At 49.3% G+C, this 19,790-nt stretch overlaps 1 protein-coding gene across 4 annotated transcripts; it reads right to left on the bottom strand.

Annotated features, from left to right (window-relative positions):
* Positions 1-8,601: 8,601 nt before the first annotated feature.
* On the bottom strand, positions 8,602-19,274 carry LOC135401756 (guanylate-binding protein 1-like). 4 transcript variants are annotated; one of them, XM_064634325.1, is made up of 22 exons: positions 19,113-19,274; positions 18,875-18,963; positions 18,657-18,818; positions 18,037-18,097; positions 17,765-17,913; positions 15,982-16,068; positions 15,672-15,786; positions 15,282-15,358; positions 14,916-15,009; positions 14,489-14,568; positions 12,897-13,028; positions 12,402-12,460; positions 12,218-12,347; positions 11,822-11,986; positions 11,545-11,635; positions 11,363-11,478; positions 11,087-11,155; positions 10,065-10,139; positions 9,854-9,936; positions 9,662-9,761; positions 9,155-9,301; positions 8,602-8,879 (listed from the first exon to the last, which is right to left on the bottom strand). In XM_064634325.1, exons 1-22 carry the CDS (start codon positions 19,177-19,179, stop codon positions 8,679-8,681), a joined length of 2,349 nt encoding a protein of 782 aa, XP_064490395.1. In that variant the 5' UTR covers positions 19,180-19,274; the 3' UTR covers positions 8,602-8,678. The 4 variants fall into 4 exon arrangements, with proteins under 4 accessions (XP_064490395.1, XP_064490397.1, XP_064490396.1 ...); XM_064634327.1 differs by having other exon boundaries at positions 11,363-11,454; XM_064634326.1 differs by having other exon boundaries at positions 11,545-11,620.
* Between the last annotated feature and the right edge of the window lie 516 nt (positions 19,275-19,790).

The raw sequence follows: 19,790 nt of genomic DNA, 5'->3' as shown, positions 1-19,790 counted from the left end.
GTTAAGCTGTAATGACGTAAGTATATGACCCCCCCCCCCAATTTTTTCGAACGCCCCTCCATGATTGGGATCCTGGATAAACCACTGGTGGTGGTCACTTTCTTGGCGCAGCTGCCGCGATTATCTAGCATTTGCTCGAAAACGAAGCCTTGAATGGCCACACAGGGTATGGGAGGGGAGTATTGTTCCAGGGGGGCGTTGTAGAGACGGGGACGGTGGTGGGGGCTAGGTGGTCAGGCTACTCAGGCCGCAGGTAGCTAAGAAGGCAACGACGCTGGACGCCACTTCGGGGATCCATTACTCCGTGTGTGAGGCTTTGAAGGAGAGTAAGGACGATAAGGAGAGAGGGATGCCTTGTCTGGCAAAGGGCAGGGTGAAATGGTTGCGGCGGGGCCTGTGGTACAGGCGACAGTGCAGCAGCAGATGCTCAGTGGTCTCGTCCTGCCCGCAGTGAGGGCACGCTGGCGATGGATGGGTACCCGCGCGGTGAAGGTAAAAGTTTAGAGGAAAGGCGTGGCATCGAAGGCGCGTCAGTAGGACTTGAACACGGCGCGAAGGGCAGCGGTCAGTGTGCCACGCGAAGGAAAGGTGATCGTAACTGGGGTCAGGCAAGCGGCGTCCAGACAGCTCCAGCAGCCTCCTATATCTGGCCCGAGTTACTGCAGGCAATGGAGGTAAGAGGTCGATGAATGGCCCAGCGAGGGATGCCTTGGCCAGGTTATCAGCCAACTCGTTGATAGAGAGGCCACGATGTCCTGGAATCCACGTCAAGACGACGTCCGTGATATGACTCGGAGTAAGGGACAGGAAGGTCTTCCAGGCGTCGGCAGAGGGGTCCGACAGAGCTGCGATGACAGACAGAGAGTCTGACAGGAGCAGAACCTTGCAGAATTGAGAAGGGAACATGCGGAGAGCCAGTATCATGGCGAGGAGCTCGCTCTCAAATACTGGAGTGAAGTCCGGGAGGCGAATCGGGAAGTGCGCATCCAGCTGCGGGAAGACAATTCCAGCACCCGCCAGCCCGGCGGACACGGAAGCATCTGTGGCAACAACCAGGTGAGAGTGGAACCGGCTGACGTGGTCCGTGAGGAGGGCTTCGAGCCTGGCCGGAGGAGCTAGGACACGTCCAGGGAGGAAAGCTTCGGCGATCAGCAGAGATAGGTCCCTCAGCGGGCAGGTGGGTGGGGCCAGATCAGACAACGATATCTTCAGGGGTGGCAAAAGTGAGTCGACGAATACAAGTTGGGGGGTGTTGGACCTGCGCCACCGCCGAGAGACCCACCGAGTCACGTTCTTGAGGGACTCATTGTGTCTGAACGCCAGTGGGCTTTGGCAGAGGGAAAGGAAGCAGTTCACTGACAGCAGGCGAAACCGGGTCTTGAGGGGAGGGGTAGGAGCTTCGGCATAAAGCGCCTGGTTGGCTGCATACTTAGGGAAACCCAAGCATAGGCGCAAGGCTTTCCTCTCGATAACGAAGAGCCTGTTCAGGCGATAGTTCGGGAGGTGGGAGAACAGAACGCACCCAAACTCCAGAATTGGCCGCACATAACACTTGTAGAGGAAGAGTAAGGCAGTCCTCCGCATACCAATGCGGGGGCTGGAGCAGCGAAGGAGGATGCTAGTTGCCTTTGTAGCTTTTTGGCTCACTACCTCAATGTGATGGTCCCAGTAGAGCTTGTCGTCGTACCAGACACCTAAATGTCTGCAGGATAGGCTTTGCGCCAATTTTCAGGTCGATGGTTAGGACTCCCGCAGGTTTGCTGTTGGGTTGGAATAAGATCACTGCGGATTTCTGGGCGTTCATGGTAAGGTGAGCGGAGCGCATCCAGGCGGATAGAGCAGAGAGGTATGCTTGGAGCACCTCGTACAGCGCATGGAGAGAGGTAGAAGAAGCGAAGAAGGCAATATCATCCGCATAAGTCATGGTAAGAATGTCAGTCTTCAGAGGCAGGGAGCTCATCAAGATGTTAAACAACAAAGAGGACATAACAAGACAGATCCCTGAGGGAGACCCCTGAGCTGAGTGTGCGACGAAGATGTAAACCGGCCATCAGAGCAGAAAAACGAACGTCCGGCGAGGAACTTGCTAACCCACAAGATGACATACGGTGGGATGTTGAGGGCAGCCATGCGCTGAAGGAGGATGCAGTGCTCCACGCTATCGTATAGGCCTTGGCAATATCTAGGGCAACCAGAGCGGATAATTCGCCGTTCTCACGCGCAAGGCAAATCTGGCTTTCAAGGTTCGCGTGGGCCATCCAAATTGAACAGCGGGGGCGATACCCAATCTGGCTGTCGTTAAGAGCAGAAGTATTCTCCAAGAAAGAGGAAAGACGGCGGTGCAGAATGCGCTCGATGGTCTTGCAGAGGACGGAGGTCAGGGCAATTGGACGGATGTTGTCCATGACCAGGCCCCTCGAGGGAATTTTCTTAACGATGACCACCTTGGCCACCTTCCAGTCGTCTGGGAGCCATGACTGCTCGAGCGACACGTTCACAATGTTTAGAAGCTCGCGAGGATGGGAAGCCCACAGGGACCGCAGCATCCCGCCTGTAATGCCGTCCGGACCAGGCGCAGAGTTCGGAAGAGCACGCACAACTGAGTCGAGTTCCTCTTCGGTAACGGCGCAGAAGCCGGACGTCGATTCGTCGTGCAGCGCTTGGACACATGAAACAGAGCTGTGGAAGCGCAGCGCAAGACCTCTGGCTATGTCTTCGAGCCGTGTTCTGGCAATGTCATCAGGCACGACGGAGGAGTCGCAGGGGGGTTTCAGGACAGCGATCGCCGGAGGTGTGTAATATGCTGGTGGAGGGCCTTCCGATGCTTCGGGTTGGAAAGAAATGAGTTGCGCTCGTTGTAGAAAGACTGATTTACAGCGGAGATGGTACGCTTAAAGACAGCCTTGAAAAACTGGTAATTCTTCCAGTTCACGTAGGAAGTGTTTGCAAGCACTTGTTTCCAAGCAGCCTTGCGACTACGGTAGGCCCTTGTACAAGCCTCGTTCCACCACGGGGCGCAGTTTCACTGCGAGAGCTTAACAAGACTAAAAGTAGCAGCCGCTATCGAGAGTGACCGCGCGGTCACTGGCAGGTAGGCCAACACCTTCCTGAAGCAGTCGCTCCAGGTTCTTCTCTTGCAGGTGGAAATTGCACAGGGAGCGCGCAGAAACAGACTGCCTGGCAGGAATGGCCACTTCAAAGAAGATATGCAGGTGATCGCTGTTGGAACCTAGGGTGAATGTTCGCCACGACATCAGGCGGACCGAAAATGGGTGTAGAATGAGGTCGAGCACAGAACGGGCGGTGCCACGGAGGAACGTTGGAGATCAGTCATTCCCAATAGAGAGGTTATGACGGCATATCCAGTCCCACAGCTCCCTGCCGTTGGAGTCGGTCTTGAGCCCCCATTGAACGTGATGTGAGTTGAAATCACCAGCGACCACGTATCCGTGGGGCAAGTTGGAGAGTGCACCGCTGAGAGTCAGGGGAATTGGAAGCCCGCTGGGCAGTACACGTTCAGAACAGCCAGGGACCCGTTGCAGGGAAGTGTGAGCTGGACTGCAAGAGCCTCGCAGAGAGGGGACGCAATCTGCCATACAACATGGGCGGAGTGCACAAGCTGGTGAGAAACAAGGGTCAAGAGGCCGCCTCCTTTCCCCACGGGTCGGTCCAGGCGAAATGCATGGAAGCCGGGGAAGGAGAAGGGGCGACGCGGTGATAGCCACGTCTCTTGCAGAACAATAACGTCAGGTGAACAATGAGAGATGAGCATATGGAGGTCGGGCAGGGTTGATGAAATCGAGAGACAGTTCCATTGAAGGACGCGAAGGCTACTCTGCATCGGTTAATATAGATGTTGCAACCGCGGCGGCGAGGACGTCTCCATCCCCACCCTTCGGTTTGCCCACTTTCTCCGACCGCTTGCCCATGGGGCTACCGCAGGGCTGCACCACCTTAGTGCAGGGGGAGAGGCACCACGTTTGGAGTGCGAAGCCGTGACGTCCATGTCCTCAGGAGAAGAGCATTGAGGGAAGGCACCGGAGCAGGTACCACAGACGCTTGCTTGTGGCCTGGGACGGCACCACCAGACTCAGAGAGCGCGAAGGAGAGGGACGCAACCATGGAGCAAAGGGAGGCAATTTCTTCCCTCATCTTCGACACGGCGGCCTCGACGGCGGCGTTGACGGCGGCATTGATCATGTTTTGTAGCCGGTCATGGGACTCGGGGCTGCTGAGCTCTGCTGGCGAAATCAGAGCCACGGCTCCTTAAAGTGGCAGAGGCATCAAAGCGGGAACAGTGGCGAGAGTCCATGATCTCAAGCAAGGAGGACTCCTGCTCACGACAAGGACATGATTGACAGTCAGCTTGGTGGGAGCCGCCACAGAGGCAGCACTTCGTGGGAGAGTTACCAGAGCAGGTGGATTCGTCGTGGGCTTCTCCGCAACGCCGACAACGGGGATCAGACGTACAGTTCTTGATATTATGCCCGAACCGGAAGCAACGCTTGCACTTCAGGGGTCTTCGTTTGTAGGGGTCCACGCAGAAGATGAGGGGCCAAGACTTTATTTCGGACGGGCAGGAACGACCCGCGAAAGTCACGACGACAGACTCAGTGGGGATGCGTAGGTCGTTATCGAGTCTGCTGCAGCGGAATGCATCCAGCGCGCCAACGTCGGCGAACAGCTCCAGGATCTCAGATGCTGGAGAGAGACGTCTACACCTTTCACCACACCCTTGACGCAGGCAAGGTGATGCGGGATGAAGGCATCACCGGGAACGCCCCCGAAGGAGGATGTGGCTAGAAGGGAACGTATAACATTCAGGTTGGCGGATTTACAGAGAATGCTCTCTCTGCCGTATTGGCGGACCTCAGTGATGTCTCGGAAGTCAGGAGTTGCGGCTTCGAGGCCCTGAAGCAGGGCTTTGGGATTTTTAGAGCGGATGATTGCGCCATTGGTTGGTTTTAGAACAACCGGGATGGAAGCAAGGCCATTGGCTCTGAAGAGGTCCAGGGGAATAGAACGTAGGTTCACGGACGCCGACCAGTATGGGTCGGGCCCACTGCTAGTGGCCGGCATCGCCGCCGACTGCGCTCGGCCCTGGTCAATTACCCGCCGGCGGACCAGCACTGGGACCAGGGGATCCACAAAAAAGGGGGGATATGTTTATTAAAGATAAAGGAAAGGGGGAAAGGTCAGATAGGCCAAGGCCGACTTGCTATTCCCAAAAGAGAGAAAAAAAAAAGAAGCAAAAAAGGAAAAGAAAAAGTGGCAGGGGACGATGGGGTGGCTCAAAGGCTGCTGAGCAGCACAGTGTCTGTCCTTCAGGTAGCGCAGGAGGGCCCGGGTGACTGCCCACTGTCTGGAGTGCCGGGCAGGTCCCAGCAGCGTCGCCAGGGAAAGTTCCCTGTGGCTTAGGGAAGTGAGACATGTGGTGAGAACGGCTCGGGGGCCGGCGTACGGCTGCAGTGCAACAGAAGATGGAATATGTCGGCGACAGCAGGGACACATCGCGTACGTCCGTCTATCCATCTTGGAGAGGAGCAGCGGGGTCAGGGCAACATCGAGGCGTAGGCGATGTAGGATCGACTCCTCCTGTCGCGACAGCCGCTGGGAGAGGGTGAGTTCCATCCTCGGGTCGATGGAATGGAGGAACGTGTTTGCCGCTACAGCGTTTGAGCTAAACGCGAGGGTGCTACGAGACGTCTGGCGGTGGATCTGTATCAGGCAGGCCGATGAAGTGAGAGGAGTGGTGGTGATCATAGTGGTGGCAGCTGCCCCGTGCGCGCCTCTCGCCGCAGCGTCAGCGCGGGTATTTCCCGGCAGGCCGATGTGGCTTAGGGACCCATTGAAGCCACACGCTGTGGCCGGAAGCGGTGAGATGGCTGTATGTCGTGAGGGCTAGGGAGCAGATGTCTGTGACGATCCTGGAGCAAGGAGAGAATAATATTTGCAGCGCCGCCTTGTTGTCCGTAAGCACAGTCCAGTTGTTTGGGGGCCTCGTTGATATAAGTTTCAGGGCTTCGTTGATGGCGGCGAGCTCTGCTTCGGTGGAGGATGTCTCGTGAGGAAGCTTGAGCGCTAGTTCTAGTTCGTAATTTTCTGAAGGCACAACAACGGCTAAAGTTGAGGCGCCCGCGGAGACCGACGCGTCCGTGTAGACCGCTATTCTTCGGGAGTGCACGTTACTAAGGTGTTCCAGCACGAGTTGGAGCAAAGCGACTGGAGGGTGGTCGCCCTTTTTGAAGGCGTCAAGGATGCTAGATTACACGGGAGGAGCAGCGAGGGTCCACATGGGAGGGGGATGAGACGGCATGTTGGAGGGCGAGGGAATAGACGTCCTCAGTCGCAGAACGCAGGACCCGAAAGTGAACGATGGGCACTCCATGGCGATAGCGAGCCTGCTGCAGCGTCGCCACGACAGCACTGTGCAGCACTCTGTCGTAAGCCTTCATGACATCCAGGAATACCGCTGCGGTAAGCCGACCATCGGATTGAGCTTGTTGCGTAAGAGAAACGAGGTTGACGACGTTATCTATGGCAGATCTTCCCTGCCTGAACCCAGCCAGTGTTTCCGGGAACTACCCCGTGCTTTCTAGGTACCAGTTCAGGCGTGAGTAGACCATTCGCTCAAGGGTTTTCCCGACGCAGCTCGTGAGGGCAATCGGTTTGAACGAGTCTATGTTGTGCGGTGACTTTCCGGGTTTGAGAATAGGGATCACCATTGCCTGCTTCCACTCCCTTGGAAGAGAGCCTGAGAACCAGGATGCGTTGAAGATTGCGAGTAGTGACCGGCGCCCACACAGCGGCAGGTTTCTGAGAGCCTTGTAACAAACTTGGTCCGAAGGAGACGTATGCATGGGCGAGTTCGCTAGTGCCAGTTCTAGCTCCGCAAGCGAGAAAGGCAAATCCAGTGCAGGTTCTGCAGAGGCCTCCAGAACCGCGGGGAAGTCGCTGGACGCAGCCAGTGCATCGACAGGTGCAGCGGTCAGACGGCCGCAGTATTCTTCCACGAAAAAGGCCCAAGAGGCCGAAGATACGGGAAGGAAACTCGAGAGAAACGAGACGAACAGACCTTTTCTTCTTCTTCTTCTTCTTCTCCCCAAGAAACAGACAAGAAGCCTCCTGCGTCAAGCCCATCGACGACCACCATACCAAAACTGACCAGTGCCCTATTTTATTGTTTTTATTTTTTAGTGCCAGTGGATCCATTGAGGAGACCTGCCCCGATTTAAAGGGGAAAGGCACAACCTGAACCTGAAACTGAAGAAGATGGCCGCGATCCGCAAGGGAGATTGGCCAGGGCTAATTCAGTATGATATGAGTGTGACAGTGACACTAAGGGCTAGAACCGGTTGGAGCCGGCAACGAATGAAATGAGATTATCTGCGATGACAGGATTCCATTTTCCGGTATGGGACGCACCGAACGAGAGTAATGCGCATAATGAGAGAGGCACGCTGAACCTTAGCAGTGGAAGGGTGAGGGACTGTAGGCGAAGGCGGCGGTAGGTACTACAGTCGAGAACAAAATGTTGGAGGGTTTCGTCGTGACCGCATGCAGGACACCCTGGGGAAGGTTGCCCGACGACACTTCGTCATTGTCGTTCTCACATTTTCTTTTATGAATGGTTGTTGCATTGAAAAATAGCGCAGTTTGTCATCTTTCAATGCCGCTAGCACGAAAAGTGACCACCAGTGGGAGCAGCTTACGAACATGCCATCACGTCACTGCCACGCCACAATGTGACATAGGTGAAAACTCCCTATAGGGATACCTATATGAATTCTTCTTCACCCTCTCAAGAGATGGCCGTCAGAAAGTAAGGGAGATTAGCCAGAAATTACGTCATGTGTCTTGTCTGATGGCGTCCTCACGAATCTTTTTCATTTGCTTCTACTTTATCCAAAATGGTACTCGATGACGTCGAAAAACGGAAGATTGCTAGGGAGCGGAACAATTGTACAAACTTTCAAAGTTATTACAACACAGCTTTTAAACACAGACAACTTCTAGGTGATAATAGTCCAAGAAGAATAGAATCGTTCCATGGCACCTATTCACAGGCTCACGAGATGCAAACAGCAGCGATACAGTAACAAAGAGACAAGTCACATTCCCCCCACAAGTATGCCCCACAGTCTACCATTTGCTAGGCTGGTTCCAGATAAACTACACTAAGACTCTTCGACTTACTTACACTCTTTTGTTCTGACCGCGATGTGCAATGGACAGCTAGTTTCATATTGTGGTATCTTCTGACGAAGACGAAAGTCTTGAGAAAGCATGGGCAATATGTTGGTTCTAGAATGCTGGTCATTGCCATGGCTTTGCCTTTTTCAATAGCCTTTGTGCTTGATCGATCGAACAGACTGTTATTGCGATGAAATAAGGGTGAGCAGACAAGCGAGCTGGTGAAGGTTAGACGACGGTGGCATACCTTGAGCTTGCGGGAACGAGCCTCGTCCTGTCTACTACTTGGTGCGTTCTCTCGCTCCCTCAAGCTCATGTTATTGCTATAACATTGCTGGAAGCAACATTCAAACTTGATCAATTAAAATGAACACTAAAGAACGGTAATATTGTAATAACCAGTGTTTATCTGTGTAAAAATTGTATTTGTGATCAAGTAGATTTCCCACATTAGATTCAAATTTATATGGACGTTAGGCATTGAGTTATATTAGACCAAGCGTTACGAGCCAGAGAATCCGGTATAAGCAGCAAAGCAGTCGCGACCAAAAGCTGTCAACTTCTTCGATCAGGTTTCGCAGTTCAGGTTCTGAGTCGATGTAGTCTTCGACAATGCTTTCTTTTATCTCTTCTTGCAGGAATGTGGGCATTTCCTGTCTTAGATGCAGCAGACATTCCCCCATCATCTGCAACAGTGACGTAAAAATCATGCCGTGGACGCCATTGGCCACGGAAGTCAAGTGGGCCACCGTTTTTACCCTAGAAGCCAAGCAAGCGTATATCACACTTGCTTCTAAGAATTCTGTACGCCTATTCCTTGCGTTTCGTACACCCGATGATAGAAGGTGATTAAAATACTGTTCCGCCAATGGCGGTCGTATCTACTATGTGGCAACTTCCGAGTTTCACCTAAATACTATCTTAACTGATATGATATCGCAGCGATGTCTCCTAAACTTACGAATATGCGTAGTGTGCACGCGTTGCTAAAATTGTGGGCGGACGACACGATGACTTGCTTCGCGTGGGAGAGGGGAACGAAGAACATGAGTTTCAGCTTCTCCAAATTCTGGGCTTTTTTATGCTCGGCTGCAGCTTCCAGCTGTACCTGAAATTGAATTAACTGCTTCTATATAGCCGTGTTCAACTTAAGAAGGGGAAGAATGTAGTCCCTTTGGGATAAGGAGACGTAATAGTGCGCCAGGATTAATACTGCAGCGCTACCATGCACTTTCTGTTGCAGCGTAATGTCATACGCCCAGTTTTAACAACCAATACGGAGTGGCTATGAAGGACTACATTATCTGGCGTAGGGAGTGAGCGTGGCCTCTCTGCGTCCAGCCAGCCTATCTCTGGCGCAGTAATATTTTGAGAGCTGACGGACTAATTTTTGTTTTTTTCCTTCTTAAGTTGAACACGAATATAGCAAGGAAAGAAAAAGGAAGCAAAACGAAAGAACAATGCCTGCCTGTAAGCCTTTGGAGGCAGCCTTGTAAACGTCAAAGTCACGAAAACGACGAAGAGTGCTATCGAACGACTCCATTGCGTACCGTCGTTCAGCTTTCAACCTGAAAAAGCAGTGTTGTCCAGGAGCGAATGCAGCCGCAGAGGGGGAGGGGAGTAAAAAATATAGTTTAAAAGATGAAAGAAAGGCGCATACTTGTACAATTGCGATGTATTCATTGGCATACGTAATATATCATCACCAGTCCTCTCGTAATACGTCGCTGATACGTTTTCCTTCTGCAAAATGAGACAGAGTTCAGCGAAAGTCAAATAGCGTAAGGTTATATCGTATAGGTACATTGCTTTATTAGAGTTATAACGTAACCACACGAAAAAGGAAAAGAAAGACAAAAAATGACACTTGCCGTGTCATGGATAAACTTGGATACCAACAGTTCGTTTGTACGGCGACGTTGATCTGTCTCCTGTCGCAGCTTGTCCTGTTCGTCCGGAAACAAAGTGTGCAATATCAGTACGCTGGCGGAGATTGCACTGGTCACACGTCTTTATTGTATCCGTTGAACACAAGTAAAACCTACTGCGTGTCTCCGTACGTGTTTACCGATTAGCAACAAATTCATAACAAACGCTTTCGCCGTATTATTACTTCATTTTCGAAATCCTTGTAGATGACTCATTTTTACTTATTACGAAAATGTATTCTCTGATTTCTCTCTAGCTTTCTGGTGGCCTTATGCCGCGATGCAACTTGTATAGTCATGAGGGAAGCCGCAGCGGATTAATTTTGCCGGGTGTGTCAGATATCCCAGCGTTCAAAATCCCAGACCTCAAAATCCACAATACTAAAATCACAAATCGCAAAATGAAAGCTTTTATCTGCGAGGTCCGAGAATGACCGTGTTTCAAAGAAGGATATCACTGAGCAACGTGCCAGCTTCGTACGTCTTTGATGTTCATCGAGGTCGTTTTACCCAATGAAATGCGTGTGTTAGCGACGGTAAAGTTGAGCTCTGCGGACGCGCTGGAGTAACACAAAACGAACTAAAGTTGGTTAGTTTACGGTTACGACAGATTTATATAATACTATACAGCGAGACCAAGGTTATGTTATGTTGGGTTGGGTTGGGTTGGGTTGGGTTAAGTATGTTGACTACAGTTCCCCGCGTGTTGTAGTTGCCAACACTGGGCTGTGCCGATTTGGGATTTTGAACGTCCGGGATTTTGAACATGTGGCTTCTTAACTCTGGAAGAGTTTGTATTTAAGCAACTTGTGTCCCGGCACAGAGTTGCTGGTGTCCTCGTGCAGGATCGAACCCGCGATCTTGAGATAAATAGGCTGAAAAGATATAATCTAATCTATGTAAATGTTTTGGCTCATAACAGTATGCATGTGAACATGAAGACGACGATAAAGACACGTTCTTGCCTTCAGTGATGCTTGATATATTCTGTATTGCTTCTCTGTTATGAAGCGCGAACATTTTTCTTCAAACACCTGGAACAGTGGGAAACAAATCTGCATGGCATTATCTCCGAGAGTTCAGTGAATAAAGTTAGTTACCGAAACCGAAATGCTTCAGTATTCTAGAGACACAGGCATATGGGTCATCAAGAGAAACACCTACCATTGGTAACGATTGCGCGAAAGGTTGACTACGAAAGCTCTCTATTAACTATAAGCAGTACACATGAGTGGCCAGACCTTTGAAGCGGCTTCCGATCCAGTGTCCATATTCCTCTTCAGTTCTGCTGTTGTCTGTGGTTCACTTGTGTTCCACGAAGTCGAAAAGTTCACTTCGTGCACCAAAAGAACGAACACTTTTTTTTTGCATTATGTGCATTTTTTTGCATTACTTGAGCGTCTATGGTGCTGCATCAACTTACGAAGTGCGCTGTCTATTACATCCGTAAATAGGTGCTCCAGAGCTAGATGGTTTCGTAGTCTAGTAGAGTCAGTCAGCTGTTGGAAGGATCGCTAATAAGATAATACAACGAAAGATAAAGATATGTTAAACCGTTCATTATATCTCACGAAGTATAGTCACATGATGTGCATTGTACATCGTAATGAAAAGTCAAGAGGTTCATTAACATACATCAGGGTTCCGAAACGGCAAATTGGTATTAGCAGGCATGACGTCGTACGAAATGGAGCGCCCACCTGAAGATATGTGACGTAGTTATCCCTGTCGGATGCTGGCACGAGGTTTTCGATGGCCCCTCGAAATATTTCCAAATTTTCCTGAACCATGGAATTGAGTCCCTGCTTGAGTTCGTCGCCTCGCATGGGATAGATCAAGAGCTGCGTGTAATTGTGTACAGCAGCCTGAAAGAATGATGGGGTATCGTATTAGCACTTTACCGAACGTGGAGACATCACGGTTTGAAACCCTTGAATACCCTGGAACTGGAAAATGCAAACATAGAGAGAGAGAAAAAAAAAGACGTAATGAAAAGAAAAAAAAAAAACGTAATTCAAGCTTCGTTTTGGTTGCAGATGATTCGTTCAAGATCCAGTTGAGTGTTTCCTCTTCGGGAGGCTTGAGGAACGACCTACCATATGCTTTTCCGTCAAGGAGGTGCAGCGCACCTTGACGTTTCTGCTGTTCTCGTCCCGCATTTTGAGATTAATAGCTTCAATGTTCCGTTTCAGTTCTTCCGATGCCTTTTCGAGTGCACTAGAAAATCTGAGGAGAACAGAAAGTACACGTATGAACAGACAGGCAACATTTGGTGCTTACCCTCGTAGCAGTTGCTTCAAAATGCTTCCAGATCGTGTCATGACGTCTCTATGGGATGCCTGCAACGAACAATTGGGATGGGGTATAGGGCCATCGCTGGCGGTAAAGTTTTTTCAACTGCAATGTGGCGATCACAGGGTGGCGTCACGTGCTGTGACATGCCCTATAAAGACGTGGATGGGCACGCACGGTAGCTATAAGGCGTTTTCTTCTCAACGACCGTCTCTTTCATTTCAGCCGCGCCTGTTTTGTTACTTGGTGTTTGCACCGCGAAGCACCTGTGGACGGATGGAGAGAGAAAAGAGTGGGTATGTATTCTCCGCCGATCGACATCTGGCTGGGAAGTCTGCCGTAGAGCCCAGTGCACTAGGATTCCAACCTCCTGGTCTTCAGTATGACCTTGGAGCAAACAGCGACGAACGAACGCAGCATCCACGTCGCTGGTTTATCCGTTCAATTCCGTTGTGTAAGATTACACTTGGAAGGCTAACGTACCAGAAGCTTCGCATCGCTGACCATCCCATGTTCCTCCAACACACTCTTCATTTGAGTCTCGTAGAAGAATGTACAATCCTTCGTGGCTGTCGTCGTAATGATATCGACGAAGGCGTCCCATCTGCCTGGAACCTACATGTGACGGAACACTTCATTTAAAGCGACGTTCCGGTCATGGCTAGAAAAAGACGCAGTTTTTCGTCATGCTGAGGAGTCGCCGAGCAAAATATTTCAATTAGACTCGCAGCCAATGATTTATTTTCGATTCCCCTATCGTGACGTCACTATATTAGGAGCTTCCGTTTTACGTTGCCCATCTGTTCTACACACTTAGAAGAGAACTCCGAAGAGAACCACAGTCTCGAATGACATTAGTCTGCCCCTGATTGGTTAAAAGCGGGAGGCGTACACCTTTTCGTGACACGTTTGTAGTTACGTTAATTGCCACAAAAAAGGCGTGCGCCCGGCACTTCATCGCGCGTCATTTAATTAGTCAAATACTACTCTCATCTCAAAATCATCGGACGGTTCCAGGCTGTCCCTTTAGAGACCAAGTGTATCCGCAATAGCAATTGCCGCATATCGTACAGGAATTAGTCTACAGTCAACCCTCGATTTATGAACCTTCGATTTATGAATTCCCGCGTTTTATGAACACGAGCACGGGGAACCAAACTTTTTCCATTAATTTTTCCCCCGTTTTATGAACCTCGATATTCGAATAATGAACGGAATTTCTGGGAACCAACTAGGAGTTGCCCAGCGTTTTTGTCCTCAATTTATGAACGGGTCGTTCGGAGGTCAACAGAAACCTTCAAAGGGATAATTCCGTGGTCTTATGAATGATGCCTGAACGGACAAAACGTTTTCCAGGTATTGCACCCTCGGTTCTTAACCCCTCGAAATCCGAACAACAAACGGGTTTTCCGGGGTCGCACAAGGTCCAACCAAGTGTTCCTGACCTCAGTTGATGAATAAGGTGGTCGCTGTCACCCGGAGATTAATAAACGGAGGATAAAATTCCCGGAGGAAATCCGAGACCAGTCCAGTGCGAATGTGGTGACATCTCTTCTTTCCAAGATTGACACAGCGGAAGGCATGGTCCAAAGCAAAATTAAACAATTTAGTATTGCATAATAAACAGAGTGTGAATGCGCTAACGTCTGTTCTTTGTGAGATTGATACAGCAGAAGGCATGGTCAAAAGCAAAATTACACAATATATGGCATTATAAACACAATCCCAACTCGGAAATACTGTTGCATTTGCTCGATAGTACTCAGTTAACTGAATTTTCAATTTATGAATCCCTCGATTTATGAACGATTTTTCGGGGAACCGAGGGTGTTCATAAATCGAGGGTTGACTGTATATATAATAGGAAATTCTTTTGAGGGGTCCCCGTAGCGTCTCTGCATGGTTTGCTGTGCAGTTGTCCTTCCGGCCCCAAGTTCTAAAAAGTTGACGCAGCATATTCTTGCAAAGAACAAGTGAACGTTCGTAAAGAGTTGTAGAATCTCGTTTGAGCAGACGACACTGAATTCGAACGACGCGTTAAAAGTAACGATAAATTAAAAATAAACTTCCCGTACTTCCGATAAGGAACCACCGTTCGCAACGTCAACCAGATGGGTCAGAAGAGTAGCAAGCTCAGGCCCATTCGTTCGCTTGCCTAAAAAAGAAGAAAATGACTATTTTCACATGGTTAAAGCGTAACAGGCAAGTTTATAGTAAAATTTAGGTCAAGAAGGCAGTGTCCAAAGCAGCACAACGTACTGAAAGTCGAGTGCAATGGGTGTGGACGGTATGTATCTTATCAATGTTCTTTAGGTTCACGTGTCTGTTCAAGGCCTTCCACCTACCCGTCCACCCCCATTGCACTCGAATTTCAGTACATTGTGCTGCTTGGGGTGGAGCCCGTGTACGTCACCGTATTCAACTGCTGAATCTTGGACAAAGAAGTGAGACAGTTACGCTGCACCAGCGTTTCAAGTCCAACCGGTGGAGTTGCGAACCTACCATCACTTGTATTGGAAGAGAGTTTCGCTTTTATCTTGTCACACATCTCGTCTCTCTCCTTGATGTACTCCTCTGCCAGCTGATCATCTTCAGCCTAAAACGGCAAAGACGTTGCCTTAATTAGTTGCAAGTAAATTAGGCTTTACAGGATATTCTAGAGTGTGTTTATCTTGCCTTCTATTTCTATAAATAATCTATGGCTTTAGGTCGCGAAACAACTGTTATCAAGAGCGACGCCAAGGTTGAATAATATTGCCTCTTTGGTGATTTATAAACTTTTACTGCATCGCTAAGGACCAGGATATGCGCATTGCCACTTTAAGTTTACTTTGTCTACGGAGGTACACATTTACAGTGCTGTCTTACTTGTGAGAGATCAGCAAGAAGTTTAGGCTCCACAGCAGGGATGAAAAGTGTGTGACAATCTGTTGACGGGAACATATCTGGAAAATGATAGGGCGCTCAGGATAAGACACAGTTCTTCACACCAAAGAACTATTCCGTAACTAATAAGAAAGAGGTGTTGGGGTTGCGCCCCTACCGCTTGATGCATTTATCGTAAACTTGAACCAGCAAAAAATAATATCGTTGATATGCGTTCAGCTGCAGCTGGATATAAAATAATGAAAAATACGCGGAAAACGTCTTAAAGCATTGTGTACTTGACTAGCATAAGGACGAACTACTAGTTGATATCGGGTTTTCAGGGCACACTTTGAATAGAACCGCCCTTTTATTGGTGCTGAACAAAATTACCTAACACACTGATGGTGTAGTTCTCATAGTCTCTTGGAGTCGTTCTCATAAGTCGGCGCAGCCAGTCAGTAGCTGTTTCGTTATGTAAAGTGCTCTGCACAAAGTCTTGCACGACCTGCAAGAGCGTCAAAGCAACGGAACCTTAGAAAAAAGGCAGTGACTCGGCTTAGGTTCTGTCACGTATCTATGTCATTGTACAGCGTGGCTGCTGTTTGACTCACTGGAACAACGTAGTTGCATATCGTGTGGGTGTCGTAATGTGAGCAAGCTGTACGCTGAAGGTCACGTGTCCTGCGCACTAGGTACTTACCCACAAGAGAGGTGGGAATGCGAGGATGTCATGAAAGGATGGGTTCTTCCACTTTGACCGATCCAGCAGGGAACGAAGGGCGAACAACTGTTGGGACACGTGATAGTTCATTATAATTCACTGCAAGTAGGCCCCGCATCGTGCTGTACTCGTACGAAGAAACTGCATCGCACATGGTAGCTGCTAAGCTGTTCAGAAAGCTCGCTATAGGCACAAAGTAGCGAGCAGAGCATGCATTCAGGATGTCTACGATCGAGCGGCGGAACGCAGTCGGCGGATACTTAGTGGTGGCAGTATGGTACGAAGCGCCGTCCATTAGGTCACTGGTGAGTTTTTGTATATCGTACGCTGTCGCCAATGGGTTCAACACCGCAATATGTTTGCTACAATGTCCTTCGAACCGTCAAGTTTGCTACGCCGGGCTGTGGTTCTTCCAGTTATGTCTGCGCTCCTTGCGATACGACTAGTATGTAACTGTATAGCTGCTGGGATCTATAAGACGCTGTTCTAGAGCGCCGTCCTATTAGACAGTTCTAGTACTGCGTACATAATTGTTTTGCGTACGCAATAGCATATGCACACTCCGCATGCGCAGAACGTGGTTTGTGTATAACGCGTGTGCAGCGTGAACACCGTCTATACCAAGGTATTGCTTACCCTACAAGGTATATCTAAACAGGTAGCGCAACTCCCATAGGCCCCCGTGTCTTCAGAATGACGCCATGATAGAGACGGTCAGCGCCATCCATCCGTTGAGCGGACTACTACGATAGTAAATAAATGACGCCAGGGATGACGTCAGCACTATGAATAATAAATAGTGCATAATTAGCCATGGCACGTTTACATTCGCGCACTTTGTTAGCGTTGTATACCCTTTCCCTCACCCAAGCAACAACACCAGACGAGAATACAGAAAAATAAATCACATCAGGTTTAATTAAACACATCCATTCGAAATACATAGAGTTATCACAGATTTATACAATTCCAGACTGAAGGGCATCCTGATGACCACACAGAAATTAGGAAGATTCACTTAAGTTCCATTTCTCTCCTAGGGCTACACGTACACGTAGTGATTAGGCGTTTGCATTTATTCAGTGAGTGGCAATTATAGGTAAATTGCAACGAAACATGGCAGCGTTGGTGCACAGCTGATTCCTGCTAACACTCACGCTATCGTGGCCGCTCGTCCCATGACGAAATTTTTTTTTCGCGGAGCCAGCAACAGGGGATGCATTGTATGTATCTGTTCACACAAGTGGTTCTTGGTCTACAGCTCCGAGATGTGAACGTCGTTTCCTGTTTAACCCAAAAAGTGCACCAACTCAGTATTACAATGCACGGACACAATGCACGGATACAGAGATGCACGGATAAACACGCCCACTGTGACACATGCGCAAAAGGAGCAGGACACGGAAATGTACTCGGGTGGTAGATGATTTCGCATATGTGCACGGGCAGGGCAACAGAAAGTTTTTTCTACATTGAAATTATGAATAACCTATTAGTACACACACAAGCGACGCCCATGTTGCAAAGTTTTTCTGTTTACAACCGTACCTCTACTGTCAACACCCAGGATCGCTCGCGCCTCTTGCTGGTGGCTTTGCCGATGGATCTGATTTTCGCTTGTTTACGCTACCAGTTTAGATATACCTTGTACCCTACAGCTGGAACACAGACGCTTCAAATAGCCCGGCGCTTCTTTGCTGTTCACTAAAAGCAGGAAGGTAGATAGATACCGTCAGATGCGCGCCAATTTCTGGTGACATACCTGCGTCCTCCGAGCCAAAAATTCTAAATAATCGATCTCAGACTGGTCGATCGTCTTCACGGAGTTGTAGATAAGATACGAACTGATTAGCGTAGTTATGGCGAATATTTTAGCGTGATAGTTCTCCGAAACGTTGCTTGCTCCATGCCCTGGAGGAATACGAATGGGTAACGTTCATTAAAAATCGAGGTAAAGACGTGGACCCACGGTACGTTATGAATTTTTGCATAAGATATGGATGGGATATGTCCCCTTGTTCGCGTGAGACCGACCTTCGGTGTCGAGGAAGATCAGTCCTGCCTTTCTCCCAGTCTTTTGCATGATTGGCATAGGCTGAAACCAAAGAAAAAGTTGCGGATCAAAAAGAAAAGAAAAAGACGAAAAACGTAAGTAGAAAGGGTAGAGAAAACAGTTATATCCTGCTTCGCCGCTCACCCCTGCTTCACGGAGAGCCGTGACGTAATGTCACCTAGAACTGACAGCGCCACCTAGACACAGAAAGCAAGCTGAGAAAGCATGGCTCCTCACTCCGCCACGTGGACGAATGCAGTCCCGATGTCGTGTGCTTCGCTTTCTGTGGCTACAAGTGACTGCACATGCGGCCGGCGACGGCTCGTGTGCGTAGCAACGGCCAGCGAAGCACACTTGTAGTTGGTCTCTTAGTGATCACGTGACGTCGTTTGTACGATTAGGCTTTGTTTATTCAAAGTGGAGTTAGTGGAGTTGTGGGCTTCCGGGCACATTTGCTTTAGATGTAATATAAATGATATTTTCGTCAGTGCCACTCCTGCTCAAGACTGTTGTTTGCCCTCGCATTTAATGTAAGATATACTATATCCAATCGCCTCGTCCTATATCGCCAAATCTAACACTGGTGACGTTGAACACGTACCTGGGGCCACATCCAGATACCCACGGTCTCTGGCTTTACAGTGCGTCCTACTCGAAAGCCTTCTGCTCGTCCAAGAAGTTGATTCAAAAGGAACGATTTCCCCGAATGGCATTTTCCCACCACAGCCAGGGTAACGATCTCTCCCTCCACTTGCGCAAGCCGCTGAAAGACAATGATGACTAGAGCTGCGCTAGGAACTTTTTTTTCTTCTTGCTCACATTAATATTCTCTTTGATCAGAAGCAGTCGCCGGTGCTCAAAGTCGGGTCGGACCAATTGGATTGGTCGGTCCGTATGTATGTTTGAACCTGCAGGCACAACGTTGTTCAAGTATCACAATACGTACCTATATGTGACCATCCAGTGCGCATTCTACAGCCGAACGTCACGCATCACGATTTTTTATTACAGCTTCACGCTATACCATATCAGCGGCGCGGATCCAGACGTAACTTACTTGAAGATATCGAAGCGTAGACAGAAATGACGACCAGAATGGCATTACATACAGCGTCTTTTCTCATAATAAGATATCTCGCAAATATTGGTACGCTTGCATAAGCTTTGCGACGTGCAGAAGACGTGCAGACGCGAGGAGCGGTCACTGAAGATGCCGATGTGGTTGTCCCATACCATAATGTCACGAGGATTCCCATTGGACGATGTCGATAGCGGCAACAATAACCCATTGCTTGCTGCTGCTATACTGCTGCCATACTGCCAACACTGCCTTACACGTGACATTGCCCGCCTGAAAGTGGCCGACTACGACAAGCGGTTCCTATAATAGTTCCACCACCTTACGCATCGTCCCTGCACATAGGCTGCGAATTGACCGGGGTCGATTCCTGACACCAACTGTGACGTCTGAATGTGTGTTTCCCGGGTTTTCCTCAGACGATACAAGGGCTCGTTACAAGGGCTATACAAGGGCTCGTCAAGGGCTCGGGCTCAAGGCGATATAGGGCTCCTATAGTTTCGGTGTCGGCGAATTGTCGCGACGTAGATTGATGCGGCTAGCTATTGCAGACAATATAGGAATAAGCGTATGCAGGGCTCAATATCCTGCTCCATCATCTGATTGAGGAGGACGCATTGCGCTTCTGATACTAGAAAAAAAAAATGCAATATTTGA

The sequence above is a fragment of the Ornithodoros turicata genome, chromosome 7, assembly GCF_037126465.1.
Source record: "Ornithodoros turicata isolate Travis chromosome 7, ASM3712646v1, whole genome shotgun sequence".
NCBI classification, from domain to species: Eukaryota; Metazoa; Arthropoda; class Arachnida; order Ixodida; family Argasidae; genus Ornithodoros; species Ornithodoros turicata.
The sequence above is the reverse complement of the archived record's forward strand: the minus strand, read 5'-3'. Positions and strand labels throughout refer to the sequence as shown.

What these genes read in the sequence shown, in the direction of transcription:
- LOC135401756 (XM_064634325.1), bottom strand. Translation starts at nt 19,179, where the DNA reads ATGAGAAAAGACGCTGTATGTAATGCCATTCTGGTCGTCATTTCTGTC. An exon ending in CATTCCCACCTCTCTTGTGG is followed by an intron (nt 15,787 to 15,981) that starts GTAAGTACCTAG and finishes ACGCTCTTGCAG; the next exon opens with GTCGTGCAAGACTTTGTGCA. An exon ending in CCTTGACGGAAAAGCATATG is followed by an intron (nt 11,987 to 12,217) that starts GTAGGTCGTTCC and finishes TCATTCTTTCAG; the next exon opens with GCTGCTGTACACAATTACAC.